This window comes from Carassius auratus, chromosome 16 (genome assembly GCF_003368295.1).
Source record: "Carassius auratus strain Wakin chromosome 16, ASM336829v1, whole genome shotgun sequence".
Classification (NCBI taxonomy): Eukaryota; Metazoa; Chordata; class Actinopteri; order Cypriniformes; family Cyprinidae; genus Carassius; species Carassius auratus.
The window spans coordinates 1243400-1265047 of record NC_039258.1 but is presented as its reverse complement, the minus strand read 5'-3'; the positions used below and the strand labels follow the sequence as shown (position 1 = coordinate 1265047).

Below are 21648 nucleotides of genomic sequence, written 5' to 3'. Positions count from 1 at the left end.
TTTACAAAAAAAATATCTAATTTCATCCTTATCTTTCATCTCCATAACAGTGTTATTTCAGTGTTTTTAATTGATTGTTTTAGGAATTTATTTATATTAATTTAGTTGGTCATTTAATTATTTTGATTTTAGTAATATTTATTTTTAAATAGGGGTTTGTAATTTTTATTAGATTTTTTTATTTTTTTAATTTAATTTTAAATATAGATTTTTTTACTTCAGTTAGTAATTTTAATCCTTAAACTTCAATTAATTAATTGCTAAGGCAATTTTTTTCATCTAATATTAGTAAATCATAACAACACTACTTGGTATTAAACTACTATAAATTTTTATGAACAAAATGTATATATATATATATATATATATATATATATATATATATATATATATATATATATATATATATATATATATATATATAATTTTTTATTCTTTTTTTTTTTTAATCCTGTACTGAGGTGATGTTTTTTTTTTTTTTTTTTTTTTTTTTTTTTTTTGAGCTTTTGGAATTGTTTTCACTGTAACTCCATCCTAAATAATGAATGCAGCTCTGCACTAATGACCAATAATGGCAGCTGATATGCAAACTGGAGTCCAGGTAGTCATTAGATGTTATAAAAAATGCACCATCTGTCTGTTGGTACCTGCTGCTACGGTGTTACTTCAGGAACAAGACACACAAACTCATTTGTTGCTGTATTTTGAACATCTTTGATAGTGTACATGCACAGAAGAGCTGCTTGAATCTGCTCTATTTCTTTTTAGATAAACGCCCATATTGCACATAATTGTATATTTCCATATTGGTGCATATAATGTATATATAAAAAAATATTAAAAGCACAATTTATTACGCAATTTTTTCCCCGGTTTTTTGCAGTTGTATCCTCCTCTGTTCTTGATGATTATCTCACGTTCTCTTTTTCATTGTTGACCCATGAAGCCTCAGTTCAGACAGGCAGAGCCATGCTTTGTGTTACCCTTTGTGTTACTGCCAGATTTGCCAGAGCTCAAGATGGAGCAGAAACATGACTGATGTGATAAACCATGTTCCCTCGGTCATTTCTCAGTCTGAAGTCAGAGCTCGTCTTGCTTTCAGACTTTCCACTTGAAGACGCTAATAAAATTTTCATGACGCTTGTTTTAACACGTCTGTGTGTGTGTGTGTGTGTGTGTGTTTGCGCGCAGGCCGCTTGTGTTCCCGTCATGCTCAGTAACGGCTGGGAGCTTCCCTTCTCAGAGATCATCGACTGGCACACGGCCGCCGTCATTGGGGACGAGAGACTTCTTCTACAGGTACGACTTGCAGAATATATGAGGATAGAATCTAGCTCAGCTTATGTGATTCACTCTGTTGTTTGTTTCTGTCTGAAACAACAGTGAGCTGCCTGCTGTCTACTGCCTATATGAGCAGCATCTTAACTGAAATACATTCTAGTATTGTATTCTCTGTGAAAACTGCATGCAGTGCTGTCAAAAGAAAGTGTCTTAGACAGGGCGCTGTCATTTCCACAATGCAGAAAACCCAGAAAATTCAGTCATAAAAATCTAATTTACTGTATAATGTGGAAAGTCATGGAATTTGGCTAATTTTGGATGAATAAATCAAAAGTAGGTCTGTACACTGTGTCCTGCCTGTTCTGCGTGTCTCTGTGTAAATGAATAATGCTGACGTGTTTTCAGCATCTGCTGTCAAACTATAAATACAAGAACACAGGACCTTCATCTGCAGAACTGCTTTGAGAGTTCATTTCATGAGCATTTTACTATTTTGTTTGTTAAAAGCTATTATTATATATTTTGACGACCCATCAAATATCAGAAATGTGACAGAAATATAATGCTTTATCATTATTATTAGAAATAATAATAATAATGATGTTTTTTTTACTTCCTTTCTTTTTTATTTACTTATTTTTTGCACACATTTTTCTAACTTAAAAAAATCTATTTTATTATTCATCCAATTTTAAAATGTAAAGTTTTTGTTCAATTTTCATTTTATTAAACTATTAATTTTTAAATGTTATTTTTGCCTTCATTTGATTACAAGACAAAAATTAAAATACATAACATAAAACTACATAAGATAATTTAATTTTATATATATATATATATTTATTTATAATGGTTTAACCTCATGCAATCTCATGCGTTTTTTATTAATTAATCATGCCTGAATTATATCGTTCTAATGTCACATGCTAATTTGCCGGGCACAAGCTTGCAGCTCTCAGTGACGGTTTGCAGACCCCCAGAGACTTCCAAGCTGAAAGCGAGTGCATGTTTTTTTGTAATTGAAATGGGACCTCTTGCCCTCACCGATTAGCGGCCTGCGGCAGGAAGGCAGTCCGTAGTGACAGCTTCTGTCAGGCCGCAGTAGCACATTTCTGCTTTTAATATGCTCTCGTGCCCCTGTGGCACTGACTGGCTCAACAAAAAGGTGAGACTAATTGTCCAGTGAGACATTTGTAATGGAAATCCACCTCAAGGGGAGTGTGTGTTTACAGTGATGAGAGACTTTAATAATCGCTCACACCTTCTGTGACTCACTTCTCCTCTCAATAAATACTGCAACAGAAGCACAGACTGAGCAAGACCTGAAGCTGTGCTCCAGTGTTCACTGCAGGAGTCTGTCTATCTATCTATCTATCTATCTATCTATCTATCTATCTATCTATCTATCTATCTATCTATCTGTCTGTCTGTCTGTCTGTCTGTCTGTCTGTCTGTCTGTCTGTCTGTCTGTCTGTCTGTCTATCTGTCTATCCATCTGTCTATCTGTCTATCCGTCTGTCTATCTGTCTATCTATCTATCCATCTATCTATCTCTCTATCGATCCATCATTCTATCGATCTATCGATCTATCAATCTATCTGTCTGTCGTTCTGTCATTCAATCTATCTGTCAATCTAGTGTTCTATATATCACTCTATCGTTCAATTGTTCTATCTATCCTTCTATTGATCTATCGTTCTATCTGTCGATCTATTGTTCTATCATTCTATCTGTCGTTCTGTCTATCTATCAATCCGTCTATCGTTCTATCTATCTATCATTCTGTCTATCATTCTATCTATCTATCCATCTATCTATCTATCATTTTTATTGTTCTGTTATTCTATTGATTTGTCTGTCTTTCTGTTTCGTCCGTCCGTCCATCCATCTATAATTTTTTATCAATCTGCTGTTTCATCCATCAATCCATCTATCTATCTATCCATCCATCCATCCATCCATTCATCGTTCTATCTGTCGTTCTATCATTCTATCTATCAGTCCATCTATCGTTCTATCTATCATCTATCTGTCTATCGTTCTATCTGTCGTTCTATCTATCTATCTATCTATCTATCTATCTATCTATCTATGTTTCTATCTATCTGTCTATCTATCGTTCTAACGATCTATCTATCGTTCTATCTATCTATCTATCTGTCGTTCTGTGTCATTCTATCTGTCTATCGGTGTATCTGTCTATCTATCTATCTATCTATCTATCTATCTATCTATCTATCTATCTATCTATCTATCGTTCTATCGTTCTATCTGTCTATAGTTCTATCTATCGATCTATCGTTCTATCATTCTATCGTTCTATCTTTCTGTCTATCTATGTATCTATCTATCTATCTATCTATCTATCTATCTATCTATCTATCTATCTATCTATCTATCTATCATCCATACATCCATCCATCGTTCTATCTATATATCTATCATTCTATCCATCTGTTGTTCTATCGTTCTATCTATCTATCTATCTATCTATCTATCTATCTATCTATCTATCTATCGTTCTTTCTAACATTCTATCTATAGTTCTATGATTCTATATTATCATTTGATCTGTCATTTTGTCATTCTATCTATCTGTCTGTCTGTCAATCACACTATACTTTACTGTAGCTCAGCAATCACTTAGAACACCTTAGTAACCACATAGCAACTAGATAATGTCAACACCCTATAAACTACCTAGAAATCACCCGAGCAAAAGACTTAAATGAGGGTGAGTAAGAAAGTTTTTCACTTTGAGGTTGAACTTACTTCTAAAAATTCATCTGCTGGTTGAAGAGGATATTTGTCAGAGTGATCCGTCCGCAGGGAGAGTTTCAGTTATTTTAACTGGTGCCTCTGACTGGAAAGGGCTGTCAAGTAGAAAACACATGATCACACTGCTCCCGTCTCCTCACAGATTCCATCGACCGTTCGCTCCATCCATCAAGATCGCATTCTGTCTCTCCGCCAGCAGACGCAGTTCTTGTGGGAAGCGTATTTCTCTTCTGTGGAGAAAATTGTGCTCACTACATTGGAGGTAAGGAACATCCTGATCAGTTAAAACAGGACGTGCTGCCATCAAAACCTAAAGACTAATCAGATAAATCCTGCAAAAACTTGTCCAGATCGTACTTCACCCTAAAACTGAACAGGGAATAAAATGGGAAATTATATTTAGCAGAAAATGAAGCTCATTTTAGGACCATTAAGACTTTTGCGCTGTGATTTTCATGATTATTAAGCACATTTTCACAGCACTGTTCTCATTACTGTCATGCATCCACAATCGGATGTAGTTATGAGTTTGTAATTATCATTATATTAACTGATCGAACGCTAAGAATGTAATGAGAATAATCTAGGACCAATGATTTATTTAGTAAAATTAGCATAAATAGTCATTACGTATAAATATTTTAAATAACTCCTGATTACCATAATGTGAACTAGATCTAAATGGTTCTAAAAAGAAGCTTCATTTTCTTTCAAATGAAAAATAATTCAATAATTTCTGGTTTTGTACAAACTCATGCGGTCAGTCATGTCTGGAGCTATTCCTGAATGTAAACGGAGCTACATCAGGCCGGGCTCAGGCTCTGGTTTCACACACTTCTCTCTGAGATGTGCTGGATTGCTGTTGGTGTGTAAGAGGACACCCGGGTCAGGTCTTGAAGGGTGGATCTGTGATACCGAGCATTAATATGTGTCCGAATAAACATGGCTGCAGTCCAGATGGCCTCATGTTTATGAAACGCTCTTGAGATTTGAGCCTTGTTGATGTTGAAGTGAGTCTGATAGACTCTAATGATGGGAAATGTTTTAGAGATGCATCTCATAACTTTCCGATCTTTTTTTCTGGAATGCTTTTCCCAGATCATCCAGGACCGTGTGTTGCAGCATGACGCCCGCAGCACACTGATGTGGAACCGGTTGCCCGGAGGACTTTTCACTTTGCCCCAATACTCGTCCTACCTGGGTGATTTTCCCTTCTTCTACGCCGTACTCGGTAAGCAGGGCATTTCTGTTTACCGTATTTTTCGGACTATAAGTCGCACCTGAGTATAAGTCGCATCAGTCCAAAAATACGTCATGATGAGGAAAAAAACATATAAGTCGCACTGGACTATAAGTCGCATTTATTTAGAACCAAGAACCGAGAGAAAACATTACCGTCTCCAGCTGCGAGAGAGCGCTCTATGTTTTCAGTGTAGACTACAGGAGAACTGAGCAGCATAGAGCGCCCTCTGGCGGCTGGAGACGGTAATGATTTTATTGGTTCATTTCTCTTGGTTCATGTCAAATTAATTTTGATAAATAAGTCGCACCTGACTATAAGTCGCAGGACCAGCCAAACTATGAAAAAAAGTATATTTATATTGTCTGAATGAAATATATTGATCATGTTTTTCACAGGTGTTAAACCACAGCAGAAGTTCACAGCCGTGATTCACGCTGTCACGCCGCTTGTATCTCAGTCTCAGCCGATTTTCAAGTTGCTAGTGGCTGTGGCCAAATCACAGTACTGTGCCCAGGTCAGTGTTAATTTAGTATTATTTATGCACTATTATTGTATTTTGAGTTAGCCTTTATTCTTATATTTTCAGTTGTAAATTTAGTTTACATTTTATTCATTTTGTTATGTGCTTTTGTTATTTTTATAGTTCTGTTTAGCTTTCATTCATAGCTTTCATTGCAGTTAGTTGCAAAGGCAAGTTTTTTTAATGATATACATTTTTTTTTTGTCTAATATTTATACTTCATTTCAGTTTTAATCAGTGTATCATTTTAGTATCATTGAGATACTGGTACAGTTTTATAGCCTGGATTCACATAAATATTTTCAGGTCAAGTACCACAAGTGCAAACAAATTGAACTGAATATTAATAAAGAGAGAACGTTCGTAAGGACATCAGCTCAGTTAATTTTAATATTTTGACGTCACATAACTAATCAGATCCATTGTTTTCACTGGAACAAAGTTGTCCTGTTGTTTGTTTCCCTCAAAAATGATGTCATTTCCTGGAAGATGATATCATTGAGGAACTGGCAAATGCTAAAGGCATTATAAAAAAGATTGACTAATTCCATTCTTTAAATATTGTAAGTTTTAGATTTAATCTGGTTTATTAAGACATCAACATTAAAATTGATGTTTGTTGTTGTTTTTTTCTGAAAGAAATACTGAAAGAAATTAAATTGATCAAAAGTGACAGTAAAGATTTTTGTTCTTCTCACTGATAATAATCAGAAATGTTTTTTTAATCAGCAGTTCAGCATATTAGAATGATTTCTGAAGGATCATGTGATGCTGAAGCTGAAATTTCTGCTTTGCATCACAGCAATACTTTTAATTTTCTAAATATACTCAAACAGAAAACAAAAACGATCCTGGATTCACAGCATCTGATGTTCTCACTATGTGCTTGTGTCAGATCATTGTCCTGTGGAACTGTGACAAGCCTCTCCCAGCGAAGCACCGCTGGCCCTCCACCTCTGTTCCAGTCATTGTAATCGAGGGCGAGAGCAAGGTGAATCTCCACTCATTCAACCGTGCTGTCTTTATATTCCCATCATATCAAATGAAGTGTCTGGTGATGACATGATGGATGGTGTATAGATTTGCTGTTGCTGTGGTTTTGCACTCTGCCTTGAATATTTATCTTAACTAAAGTCAAAGATATTGAGCATTTTCTGGAGGTTTCATTGATTCCATGTTTAGGTAATGAGCAGCCGATTCCTGCCCTATGACATCATCAAAACTGATGCAGTCTTGAGTCTGGACGAAGACACTGTGCTCTCGACTACAGAGGTGAGCCAGCAAATCAGAATGGTTCTAGGTTTTTGTGAATTTTGCGTAAGTTGTATAAGAAAGTACTTATTTTGTTGTACATTATTAGGTACTTTAGCTTATTAAAGTAACAGGTTAACTTTCTGTACACTAGGAGTTAAAGCATAAACACACAAGTTACTTAGTAATGTTCACCTCGATGATTGCCTCATCAGTGATAATGTCTCCAATTACATCAAATCTCTCAATATAATGAGAGAAGCATATGTCTTATGTACAAGTAAGATCATTAAAAAAATTTTGACATTTTTTAAGAAGAGATAAGACGAAATTTAGTTCTTTGAAATGCTGGATTTACACTTCACAATTTTTCTTTTTCTCGTAATTCTGAGTTTACATTTCGCAATTCTGACTTTTTCCCCCAAGAATTCTGAGTTTGCATCTTACAATTTTGTTTATTTGTTTCTGCCACAAAATAAAAAACAAAATAGTTTGTTACGACTTTTTATCTCACAATCCTGACTTTTTTCTTGCAATTCAGGCTTTTATCTCACAATTCAGTCGTTTCTTCTCAGAATTGTGAAATAAAAGTCGTAAGTACCCATTTTCTTATATCCCTTGACATATATGTTGTCATACATAAATGCTGTTTTTTTTACTTATTGAAATCAATAGAATTTTAAAAATAATGTCATTAGACAAAACAATTACAATAGATAACAAAAACTATTACTTAACGAAGCTATTTATTGGCAAAGACACTGAAATTGTAACTGGTTTCGAGATTTGCATTATCACAATTTTCGTTAGTACTATGCAAACTAAATTGATTCGTGTTTTAAAAATTTATTAGATTTTCATTTCAAACATACAGCATAAAATTGTATTCTCAGCAATTATTTGGTTACCAGTCGCACTGCTCTCTAGATATCGATATCTTGAACCACTAATTTGAGCTACACTCTTTTTAGTATTTCTGAAATCATGTTTGTGTCTGAGCTTTTGGAAACCATTTAAATTGTTCAACACAGTGACAAATCTTAGAGTTTATTTGTGCATGGTTAAGTAAGTACTTATTATGTGTAATACTTGTTTTCAAAGGTGGATTTTGCCTTTACGGTTTGGCAAAGTTTTCCAGAGAGGATCGTGGGATATCCTGCACGGAGCCATTTCTGGGACTCTAACAAGGAGCGCTGGGGCTACACCTCCAAGTGGACCAATGACTACTCCATGGTGCTGACTGGAGCTGCCTTCTACCACAGGTAAGTTTCCTTTACGAGACACTAAGTCACTTTCCATAACCTTCATCTTCTCTGTTCATCTGTGGTGGAATGAGCTGCCATCCTCCTATCCACCTATTTCTTTAACGTGGAAGTAAGCCTCCGGGGAACACCTCTGGTTCATTAGCCACTGTAGGGAAATGGTAAAACTGTTTGCACTACAAACTAGTGTGTTCACACTTAAGATAATACTTTCAAATAATATGGTAAGACACACCAATTGTCAATATCAAGTAGTAAAACAAACTGTTACGTACAGCTAAACCTAGCTGAACGCGGATGATGTACAAATGGCGGTGCCCATTTTTGCATTTTTCTTTACTCCAGGTATTACAACTACTTGTATACACAATACCTGCCCGGCAGCTTAAAGAGTATGGTTGACCAGCTCTCAAACTGTGAAGACATCCTCATGAACTTCCTGGTGTCAGCGGTCACTAAGATGCCTCCTATCAAGGTCACTCAAAAGAAGCAGTACAAGGAGACGATGATGGGACAGGTACAAAATGCATTAAATCAATGTAATTGTCACTGTTCTCAGTTTTAAGGTGATCACCTCTTATGTTCAGCTTTGTGAGCGCTAATATTTCCTGCAGAGTTAAATCTGGAACTCTGGGGAAGGGTTTGAGATAAGTGCGTCACCATTTTCACCTCCCAAAAATAGCTTATAATGACTTGAGGAAATACTTCAGCTTCCTCCAACAGCTTCTGCTATTCTCACAATGAGAGTGTGTTATTTTGAATGTGTCTGGTGATTTCCCTCAGCATTTGATTTTGCAAATCAAAGATGGTTTTATTTTACTTTAATGTCATAATACCTTTCAAGAACCAGTGTTATTTGAGTGTCATTTAGATTCTATTATAGTATTTATAAATATTTTGAATTAGTTTTTATTTTTACATTTTCAGATTCTAATTTATTCATTTTAGTTTTAGTAATTGCTTAAAAGCTATTTTCTTTATTTTCATGACAATTTATTAACAACTCCTTCTATATTTTCATTCATGTAAACTAATGCAATTCTTTTTTTTTGATTTTCCAGTTTAAATTTGCTAAAATTATGTTTGCAAGCAGATTACAAAGCAATTTTTTGGTGACAAATTAATTGCAAAAGAAGAAAAACATATAAACATATTAAACAGCTTTTATATAACAGTATTGAGTGTTTTAATCAATCTAATTTGATAAAAATAATTTGATGCAGATGACACCAGATGTCTTGTGCATCAAGTTATAAATGACCGCATCCACTCTTATGTCAAAAAAGGTTTATATAGCAGCTAATTAACTCTTTCTTTCATCTGCAGACGTCCAGGGCATCACGCTGGGCAGATCCTGACCACTTTGCCCAGCGGCAGATGTGCATGAACAAATTTGCCAGCTGGTTTGGCACCATGCCCCTGGTCCATTCGCAGATGAGACTGGATCCCGTTCTGTTCAAGGACCAGGTATCGATACTGCGCAAAAAGTACAGAGACATTGAGAGACTCTGACGAATCTGAGAAACCCTTTCCTTGTGTAAGGGAATGGGAAATGGCATCTGAGCCCCCCATCCCCCCCACAACCCTGAAACACTGAATCAACAGGGATAAAAACGGGGGCACAGGAACCCTCAAGGAGGGAGCGCATCAAGATTGGGGGAAGTGTTGTGCTGCAAGAAGATCCCTCTGTTAGAGTTTGTCACTAACTATAAATATATGAAAGCAAGAGGTTCAATGCGAGGGGACATTGATGTTATATGGCTGAGTTTAGCACAACACAAAGACACGCCAATGTTGGCAGCTTTCTGTCTTCCACACCCCATCTTGTAATGTTTTGCCAAGAACAACGGTGACCATGGCAAATTCGCCAATGCCAGGGAGCCACACACACATCCACATGCAGTCAGATTATAGACTTCCACACACCAGTTTAACTTCTGGATCAAACCTCTCCTTGTTAAATGTGTGATACGCCCGGCTGGAAGGGTCCCCCGCAGTTCAGCTGTGCAAATTTATTCAGTCTGCCTTTGGCAAGTGTTACGCCCCTCTTGAAGATGCAAGACGAAGTCCCGAGGAGAAGTCGAGCGTGCAAGACACCACGCACAACGTCACAGTGCCTGAACTTCCAGATGGACCATATCTGGGAGTCCAAAGGGGTTTTGTGTCAATGCAAAAACACCTTGTTCATGCTGCTTATATTTGGATTCAAATGTAGGTGTTCCACAAATTGGCCCAAAGTTTAGATTTATGTCTGTTTGAAAAATTTTTTTTTTAGTATATTTTGGATGAATTAGACCCTATGCCACATACATATTGTTCTTTGTCTGGTTTTCTTGTGAGTCTTACTAGTGCAATGCCATATCAGAGGCCACATTCACACTACAGCTAATTCAGATCTCACTCCGCCTCTGACATATCCTAATCTTAATTTTTTTTTTTTTTTTGTGACACATTTTTAGATCCGAAATGTTCATATAATGACAACCACTTTTACAATTCAAATTAATAGTAAATAAATAATAAAAACAAATAGTTCATGCAGACATCACTTGTCTAATGACAAACATGGAGGAACTTAAAACAGGTGGTTTACGAAGGTTTTTGAAAGCTAGCACATCTTTGTTCACCAATATTTCTTTCTTTAAATGGATTTTCCAATCCATTCATTTGAATCAATTCATATTTTTTTCCTAATGGTTCAACAAATGGTTCAATTTCAGAAAACTATAATAATCCCTATGTTGTTTCAGTGTGTACAGTATGTATTTCATTCACTCAACGGCTCAAGTTAAAGCACAGGATGTGTAGTTGTAAAGAGATATTTAACACTAGTTACTCTCGCAAAGCAATGAAACATCTGAAAATGCTTGATTACGAGAGGATGTGATTCATTCAGAGCTTCACGTCGAGTTTTGAGAATGACTTCCATTGATTTTCTGTTAAGAAAGAACTATCCACTCATTATCACTCCTGTTTTTATTGGATTGGGATGGATAGAGCTGGCTGTAACAGTGGAAATTGATTCAAATTTACTTTTGTCCAAAATCCATACACTTCGTCTTTAGTCAATACAGATGTCATATTTAATATTGCATGAATGAAAACACTGCTGTGAAGGACAGATGTACAGTTTCAGTGGGTTGCACTGTTTTGTTGTCAAGAAAAATACATATTTGCAAAACAAATGACATGATATAGCACCTTAAAGAATCTACCTTATTCAACCAGCTGTAAATTAAATATGGCATCTACACTGACTTAAGGTTTAAAGCCCCTACAATTACCAAAAAAAATTTAATGTGACAATACAGAACAAAATGTGTCTTCAAAATCATTTAAGAAGAGGAAAAACCTATTTAGGAGCGTTGACTTGTTTGGCATTAATGTAGAATTGAACTGAATATGCATGAATGAATGTGCCGAAACTGTGTCAAACATCTCTCCAAATAGGATATCGGTATTAGGAGGTTCTAGTCACATATGTCTGGATTCAATCAGGCTTTTCTCTCTTTTTTGTCTCTAATGAATGTGCCTCTTCCCAAGACACTTCTGCATTATTTTGTTAGCCTTTAGAACCACAATCTCCTCTATAGAGTTGATCATACATATCTTCTCGCTGTTCTCTTTCACTTGGTTTAGTTTTCTTTGTCAAACACTGGAGTTTTTCTGATGACTGAGTACTGACTTCCCGGCCTGTTTTGTAGGAAACATCTTGGTCGCTCTTTCACTCTGCCTCATGTTTGTACTTGTATTTAGCACCCATGAGGATTCATGTATTTCAGTTTTGATTATTTCATCCTTGGACTGTGTAAAGACTTTATTTTACATCATTACAATCAAATAAAATGAAAGTTTTTTTTAAGATATAAAAGTGATTTTCTAAAAAAAGAAAATAAATAAATGATATTTGATACATTTGTATGTGTTGTTTTGATTATATCAAGTGATAACAAATTTGATCATATACTGTAGTGATGTAAAGATTCACTTAACCTCATGATATGATCCGATTCATGATACTGATTTCACAATATGATTTTCTCACAATGTTTTTTAACGAAATGAGATTTAATCCAAATAAAAAAATAAAATGTGTCCTTTTATTATTTCTCATATATAAAATGCTGCACTTTTCTTTGTGAAATTGACATATGTTGAATAACAAAGCTAAATTGAAATTATAAAACCAATCCCAAATCAAATAAATAAATAATACAAATAAAAGAAATCTATGCCTTTACTCTTTCCATTTAAAGTTAAAGGCAATTACTGCATTTAAATCTTGAAACAAACACAGATGCTCCAAAGCATGAGCAGTTTTTCATTTGAATTAGATTAAGAAATTTGAAGGAAAAACTAAATGGTCTGACTTCAGCTTTGTGAATCTGTACAACATAAAACATCTGAACGAAACAAAAACAGCTTACAGGCTAAATGAGAAGCCAAATTCATTCTCTGACAGCAGGTGGCGCTTCTGGAACAGCAGTGATATAGCGTTTACTTGATTACTGCAGTAAACAAAGCAGCGCTACGCTTATAAACATTGCTCATGGAGCTCTGCCCATTTTCAGCACTGCACTCTGTCTCTTGTCTTTCAGCAAGAAGAGTTCATTCAAATTTATCAATGAACTACTTGTTTTAAAAACTTCCCGGTCTTTTGAAATTTGCTATGACATCCGCTTTAAACATTACAGTCTTCATGATAACTTTCCATACAGCTAATTACTCTTCAATAGTGATGCTTAAAGCAACCGCAAAAACAGAAGTTCAAAGACAAAATTCTAAAGATGGTTGCACTTAATTTTTTTGCTCTGACACATACAGTGGTAAGATGAAAATATTTTTTGTCCTTGATTTTCAGTCGGCTCAGGGTGCATTGTTAGTAGCCTATTTCTAATATGCCTAATAGTCTTATTTCTTTGGGGCTCAGCAGCATTTACTTAGAAATATGTTGTAGAATAAATTAATTCCTAGTAAATTTCCAAATAATTACAATGAATCGGCATGTAACACAGCAGGGTTTGAAGTAGAAAGACAGATTTATTTTCGTGTAAAATGTACTCTAAAAGTCTTCTATGAATCATTTAGAGTGTGTATCAATGGACATTTTTGGGTAGGCCTATACGACTCCTTTAACATCATAAAAATGACACTGTTCACCTTTCAGTGGTTCTCAGATGGCTGTGGTTTGGCCGGAGTTAGAGTCTGTCACGGGCTGCTGTAATGAAAGCTCAATTCTCTTTCAGCCGTTCTGGAGGGAATTACAGAGAGCCAAGCGAAAGCTTCTCATTCATAAATCATTGACAGCCTGGCCAAGTGGGACACTCATTGTGCTGGAATCTTCTTCCATGACTGCATCGTGCTGAAACTCTGGACCACTTCAGACCTCAAACACACATTATACTTAATGGATTTACCAACTGGCTCTCTTTCAGTTCCTGAGGCTGTTGGAGCTGAATTGGTGTTGCTCCATGATGCTGAATTTGAATTGAATGACAGGAAGAGGAATTCAGTAGAGATTTTTATATATTAAAATAAATGCATCATTAATAATCCTTATATACTCCCATGATTTTAGAATTATAGATATTGTTTCTCAACAGACTGGATATTCTACTGAGCTAACTTCAATACTGTCAAAACAATTAGCACAAATATAGATTTGCCATACAATGCAAAATTATTTATTTTCCTTTTCTTTTCTTTAACAAACACACTTTTACAGTAAATTAGAGCAATAAAGTGTTAAGTAATTAAATATAATGACATTTAATACTCCTTTGTACTTTGCAATAACATTTGTTAACATCATGAACTAACAATTAAAATACTTCCAAATTATTTCTAAATCTTTATTAATGTTAATTTCAAACGTTTGTATCTGATAACATTAGTTAATGAACCTGAACTAAAATAAACTAATAATGAACAGATGTATTTGTATTAACCAGTATTAACAGATATTAATAACAAATGTATTGCTTATGGTTAGTAGTTGTTAATGCATAAACTAATGTTAACTAATGAGAATTTATTGTGAAGTGTTAATTATTAATATGATTCAATATTTCTGGCGCATATCTTGCATTTATGGGTAATTCATACTGAAAATAATGCAATATAATAAAAAAATTATTCTGGCAATTGACCGTTTACACCTGACAATGTCAGGACAGATGAGGACCCAAGAGCGGAATGAGGCTGGAGAACAGAGTTTATTTCAGAGGACGACTTAACGTCAAAAACAAAACAAAATAAAACAAAACCCCTCAAGGAGGAGAGAAAAAGTCTTGACTTCACGCTGCTCAGCGGGCAGGTCGAGCGCTCAGCCTCCGCGAACGCCAGGAGAGAGGAAGCAACAAATCCAACAACGGCAGGCAGGAGAATAGTCGGGCAGACAAGGGGTCAAGCGAGGTGCAAACAGGGCTGAGAACGGCGGGCAGTATCAGAATCAAAAACAGTCCAGATCGATAACCAGAAGAGCGGTCCGAAATCCTCTGAGGGCAAAACACAGGTTACACTAACTGGGCAGACAAACCAACCAGCAAACTGACCAGAACAGGACAGAACCGAAGCCAAAGGGTCACAGAACACACTGACAAGGAAGGGTGAAAACCAAGCAGAATAAATAGGGTGAGTAATGAGATAACGGGAACAGGTGAGTAATGAGATAGAGGGGGAACAGGTGCATCGGACAAGCCGCAGCCTAGATTGCAAAGCGAGATCAGCTGGCGCTAGGGCGAAGGGAAGAAAAACCAGAAAAATATAAAAAAATCAGAGAGAAAGAAAAGAAAGTAAAGAAAATGAAAACAAGTGTAGAAAAATGAGTAGAAACGAAAAAATAAATATAAAAACGAACGAAGTAAGAAAAAGGAAGAAAAAAGGACAGATCATACCCGAGTCCTGACAGTACCCCCTCCCCCAGGAGCGCCTCCCGGCGCTCCCGAGGAAGGGCGGCGTTGGTGAAACTGGTCGATGAGCGAGCGGTCCAGGACGTCCCGGGCTGGAACCCAGCATCTCTCCTCCGGACCGTACCCCTCCCAGTCCACTAGGTACTGATATCCCCGCCCACGGCGTCTGGAGTCTAAGATTCTCCTAACCCTATATGCAGGAGAACCGTCAACCATAACAGGGGGAGGGGGGGCGACAGGGGAAGACACAGTAGGAGAATGGGGGGAACGCAAGACAGGCTTAACTTTGGACACATGGAAGACAGGGTGCACACGACGAAGAGAATTGGGCAACCGGAGACAGACCGTCACCGGGTTGACGACCTTGGCAATGCGGTACGGCCCCACGAACTTAGGTGCCAACTTTCGTGATGGGACTCTCAGTGGCAAATCCTTGGTGGAGAGCCACACGCGTTGTCCGCAGACATAACGGGGCGTCAACCTTCGGTGGCGGTCTGCGGCAGCTTTAACGCGTCCCCTAGCTCGGAGAAGCGCCTCCCTGGCCCTCCTCCAGGTGCGGCGACAACGCTGAACAAAAGCCTGAACCGAGGGGACAGCTGCCTCGGAGCCCTGGGAAGAAAACAGAGGAGGTTGATAACCCAGACTACACATGAACGGGGACATACCTGTAGACGTCACCGGTAGCGAGTTGTGAGCATATTCTGCCCAGGTGAGTTGATCACTCCAGGAGGAGGGGTTATGGGATGCCAGGCAGCGGAGCATCCGACCGAGATCCTGGTTGGCGCGCTCGGTCTGGCCGTTGGTCTGTGGATGAAAGCCTGACGACAGACTCGCAGAGGCTCCAATCTGTCGACAGAACTCTCTCCAAAAATGTGAAACGAACTGGGGCCCCCTGTCAGAAACCACGTCCTCCGGAAGGCCGTGAATCCGGAAGATGTGATCAATGACCACCCGGGCCGTTTCTTTAGCCGAGGGGAGTTTAGGAAGAGGAACGAAGTGGACCGCTTTGGAAAAGCGATCCACCACAGTGAGAACCACAGTATTGCCACTGGATGGAGGGAGTCCAACTACAAAATCCAGGGCAATATGGGACCAGGGGCGGGATGGGATGGGAAGCGGCATTAACAGACCAGCGGGAGGAGAATTAGAGGATTTATTCTGAGCACAGACCGGGCACGCCCCCACGAACCGGCGAACATCCTCCGCCATGGCAGGCCACCAAAACCGCTGGCGAATGGCTGCCAGGGACCTCCTCACACCTGGATGGCACATGATTTTGGAGGAGTGACCCCACTGGAGAACGGCGGAGCGAACTGACCTGGGCACGAAGAGCAGGCCGATGGGACACCCCGCGGGCACTCCGACTCCCCCCTGCGCCTGTCTGACGAGCTTCTCGATTCCCCAGGTAAGCGCCCCCAGCACGCACCGCGGAGGTATAATAGTGTCAGGGGGCGGGTCGCCTGGAGAAGCGAAAAGACGAGACAGCGCATCGGGTTTAACGTTCTTGGACCCGGGTCGATAAGAGAGGGTGAAGTCAAAGTGCCCGAAGAAGAGCGCCCACCGAGCCTGTCTGGCATTTAGCCGGCGTGCAGACCGAATGTATTCTAAATTCTTGTGGTCAGTCCACACCAGAAATGGAACGGCCGCTCCCTCCAGCCAGTGGCGCCACTCCCCCAAAGCCAGTCGAACAGCCAACAACTCGCGATCACCGATGTCGTAGTTTCGTTCTGTGGGAGACAAACGGTGTGAAAAAAAAGCACAAGGATGTAATTTGTTATCCAGGGGGGATACCTGGGAGAGCACGGCACCGACACCAACCTCTGACGCATCCACCTCCACCACGAACTGCCGGGAAGTCTTTGGAGTTACCAGAATGGGAGCTGAAGTAAATCTGCGTTTTAATTCATCGAACGCCGCTTGGGCATCCGCTGACCAACGGAAGTTGATCCTGGTGGAGGTTAGCGCGGTCAGAGGGGCCGCCACCTGCCCGAAGTTCCTGATGAATCGCCTATAGAAATTGGCGAAACCCAGGAACCGCTGTAACGCCTTGCGGGAATCAGGAGTCGGCCATTCGGAGACGGCTCTCACCTTCGCAGGGTCCATGCGAATCCCCCCTACCGAGATGATGTGGCCCAAGAACGAAACTGACTGAACGTGGAACTCGCACTTCTCCGCCTTAACGAACAGCCGATTCTCTAACAGCCGCCGAAGCACCTGTCTGACGTGCTGGACATGATCCTGAAGAGAAGAGGAGAAAATTAAAATGTCATCTAAATAAACAAAAACGAACCTGTCGATCATGTCCCTCAGCACGTCGTTGACAAGTGCTTGAAAGACAGCTGGAGCGTTGGATAAGCCGAAGGGAAGAACCCGGTATTCAAAGTGCCCGCGAGGCGTGTTAAACGCGGTCTTCCATTCGTCCCCCTCCCTGATCCGCACTAGATGGTAAGCATTGCGAAGGTCCAATTTTGTGAAGAACTCGGCCCCCTGCAAGAGATCGAAGGCCGAAGACATCAGCGGCAGAGGGTACCGGTTCTTAACTGTGATGTCATTCAACCCCCGATAGTCTATACAGGGGCGCAGAGAGCCATCCTTCTTCACAAAAAAGAACCCCGCACCGGCCGGAGAAGAAGAGGGACGAATAATACCGGCTGCCAGAGAATCACTTAAATACTTCTCCATCGCTTCGCGTTCTGGCGCGGAGAGAGAATACAGCCGCCCGCGAGGCGGAGAAGCCCCAGGGAGGAGATCGATGGCACAGTCGTACGGTCGGTGAGGAGGAAGAGATACAGCCCGGGACCTGCTGAAGACCGCCCGCAGATCATGGTAGCAAGCAGGAACTCGAGAAAGATCCGCCTCCTCCTCCTGTAGGGAAACAGAAACAGAGACCGGGGAGAAAGCAGACTGGAGACAATGTGTATGACAATACTGACTCCATGACAAAACTACACTGTCTGCCCAGTTAATGTTTGGCCCGTGGCGAACGAGCCAAGGATGACCCAATACTAAAGGGACAGATGGAGAGTCACAGACTAGGAATCTAAGGTCCTCCCGGTGGTTCCCGGAGGCAAGAAGACTCACCGAATCAGTGATCCGCGAGATCTGCATAAGTGGCCTGCCATTGAGTCCATGAGCGACTATAGGTGACTGCAGGGATTGGATGGGTATATCCCGAACGCGAGCCCACTCCTCATCGATGAAGTTGCCCTCTGCTCCTGAATCAACGAGTGCTGAAGCCTTAAACAGAGTGTGTTTAGTAGACAGAGACACAGACAGAAAAGTGCGTGACCTGTGAGCAGGGGAAATGGCAGTACCACTCAGATTAACGCTCTGTGGCGAACGAGCAGCCTTAGCTGGACAGGAGTGAGCTCGGTGCCCTTGAGCCGCGCAATACAGACAGAGACCCTCCAACAGGCGGCGCTGTTTCTCCTTGGGCGTGAGGCGCAAGCGATCCACCTGCATAGGCTCACACTCCTCGGTAGTCTGGGATGGAGGGACGAACGTAACAGGCTCGGAGTCGGCACGAACTCGACGGCGAAGCTCTCTCCTGGCGTCTATGCGGAGGGACAGGCTGATAACATCGTCCAAGCGTTCTGGAACCTCGCGGGAGAACAGTTCATCCTTGACTGAGTCATTGAGACCCTCTAAAAAGCGAGCGATAAGGGCCTCGGCGTTCCATCCACAGGTAGCGGCCAGGGTACGGAACTGCACGGAGTAGTCTGCCACTGAACGCCTGCCCTGTTGAAGGCGCGCTAACAGTCGGGATGCCTCCTTGCCGAAAACAGACTGATCAAAGGTCTTGACCATCTCCTCCTTAAAGGAACTGAAGTCCGAACAGCACGCGGCCTGTGACTCCCATACCGCAGTCCCCCAATCACGTGCTCTACCGGAAAGCAGGGATATGACATACGCCACCTTGGAGACATCTGACGCGTAGGTTCGAGCTTGAAGGGAAAACACCACCTCGCACTGAATAAGGAAAGCTTTGCAATTAGTAGGCTCACCGGAATACACGGGGGGGTTGTTCACTCTCGGCTCAGAGGAGGAAGCGGACGGGAGAGGCCCGGGAGGCGGAGAAGGGAATTCCTGACGAGTGAGACGATCGAGACGACCCACTAGATCCGTGATCTGAGCCGACAAGGCATCCACAGAGTGACGGGTGGAAGAGAGTTCCATCTCATGACGGCCCAGCATCGCTCCTTGATGCTCCAAAGCCGCCTGCCAAGTCGAGTTCTCCGCTGGGTCCATTCGTGGTCAGTGTGTGGTGTCAGGACAGATGAGGACCCAAGAGCGGAATGAGGCTGGAGAACAGAGTTTATTTCAGAGGACGACTTAACGTCAAAAACAAAACAAAATAAAACAAAACCCCTCAAGGAGGAGAGAAAAAGTCTTGACTTCACGCTGCTCAGCGGGCAGGTCGAGCGCTCAGCCTCCGCGAACGCCAGGAGAGAGGAAGCAACAAATCCAACAACGGCAGGCAGGAGAATAGTCGGGCAGACAAGGGGTCAAGCGAGGTGCAAACAGGGCTGAGAACGGCGGGCAGTATCAGAATCAAAAACAGTCCAGATCGATAACCAGAAGAGCGGTCCGAAATCCTCTGAGGGCAAAACACAGGTTACACTAACTGGGCAGACAAACCAACCAGCAAACTGACCTGAACAGGACAGAACCGAAGCCAAAGGGTCACAGAACACACTGACAAGGAAGGGTGAAAACCAAGCAGAATAAATAGGGTGAGTAATGAGATAACGGGAACAGGTGAGTAATGAGATAGAGGGGGAACAGGTGCATCGGACAAGCCGCAGCCTAGATTGCAAAGCGAGATCAGCTGGCGCTAGGGCGAAGGGAAGAAAAACCAGAAAAATATAAAAAATCAGAGAGAAAGAAAAGAAAGTAAAGAAAATGAAAACAAGTGTAGAAAAATGAGTAGAAACGAAAAAATAAATATAAAAACGAACGAAGTAAGAAAAAGGAAGAAAAAAGGACAGATCATACCCGAGTCCTGACAGACAATTATTTATATCATTAAGGAACACTGTTTTCAATATACATTTGGAATATATTCTAATCAATATCGACAATATGGATATATGCTTTTACATAAATCTGTGTTACCTTGCTTAATGCAAAGTCAGAAACTGATTTTAGTCATTCTCACACAGCAGCTGTATCCAGACTGAAGACATTGATGCTGACTCTGAATCTGCTGTAAATCAGCAGCTGTGTTCACATAAATCCGCCTGTGATCAGTTCAGAGGCATGTAAATAAGCGGCAGGAGCTTTCATTTCTGCAGATTTACTGTGTGGTTTTGACATAGAGACCCGTGGCCACCGTCAGCCAGACATCAGAGCGCCAGACTGAGGATTTCATGAAAAATAGCCTGCAGTATGTTGGGATACCAGCAGGCCATAACACAGCAGGAAATCCAATCAAATACCTCACAAAGAAGCAGATTAATATCTATGTATGGAATATATTACTGATATGTGATCACTGCTGTAACCATATGGAGGATAGATTTCCTTTATGAATATAAGCAGACAAAAAATTGAGTTCTGTTTCAGAGAAAATTCAAAGTGTCACATCTTGCAAAAAAAAAAAAAAAAAATGCTGTTTTGTGACAACATGCCCCAGTAGCAGCGATTGTCACAATGGAATATAATAAATATATCAATACATTTCCGACAGATTGATCAGTCTCGGATCAGTTGCTGGACTCTATTCTGCCTTGAATTTATAATTGTTAATTATCATATAATACATTCATTTACAAATCCGCATTAAAAGAAACATAGCAGGCAAATTGATTAAAATGCAAATACATTTATTTGACAATTGATTTATATATTTTATAAATATTTAATAAAATGTATAATTATAATATAATTATCTATTACATATGTTTAATATAATTCGCTGGATTGGATTCATCCATCAATTATGAACATTCAGCCGCAAACAGGAGGTGCGAGCGGTCGCGACCGCGGATGGGAGAATGGAGGAAGTTTTTTTTTTTTTTTTTTTTGAGGAACTGGGATGGTGCCCTAGGCAGATTGAGTCAGTTCGGGAGTTCGGAGCGGGATCGCGAATCATTTGAGTCAGTTTGGGAGTTCGGAGCGGGATCGCGAATCATTTGAGTCAGTTATGGGGTCGCGAATCATTTGAGGCATTTTGGGAGTTCGGAGCGGGATTGCGAATCATTTGAGTCAGTTCGGGAGTTCGGAGCGGGCTCGCGAATCATTTGAGTCAGTTTGGGGATTGCAAAGCATTTGAATCTGTTCGGGAGTTCGGAGCGGCTTCGCGGATCATTTGAATCAATTCGAGAGTTCAGAGCGGGATCGCGAATCATTTGAGTCAGTTAGCAGTGGTGGACAGTAAAGGAGTAGCTTTACTTCGTTAC

General features: G+C 40.3%; 1 protein-coding gene across 1 annotated transcript in view; it reads left to right on the top strand.

The window, feature by feature from the left end:
* ext1a (exostosin glycosyltransferase 1a) overlaps positions 1–12431 on the top strand; it is a 49870-nt gene extending 37439 nt beyond the window's left edge. The window contains exons 3-11 of the mRNA XM_026283237.1: positions 1192–1299; positions 4203–4322; positions 5159–5291; positions 5699–5817; positions 6719–6814; positions 7006–7095; positions 8176–8336; positions 8682–8853; positions 9663–12431. Coding sequence (XP_026139022.1) covers positions 1192–1299; positions 4203–4322; positions 5159–5291; positions 5699–5817; positions 6719–6814; positions 7006–7095; positions 8176–8336; positions 8682–8853; positions 9663–9848 — 1185 coding nt within the window. The 3' untranslated portion in view covers positions 9849–12431. The remainder of the gene's footprint in view (positions 1–1191; positions 1300–4202; positions 4323–5158; positions 5292–5698; positions 5818–6718; positions 6815–7005; positions 7096–8175; positions 8337–8681; positions 8854–9662) is intronic.
* The last annotated feature ends 9217 nt before the right edge of the window (positions 12432–21648 follow it).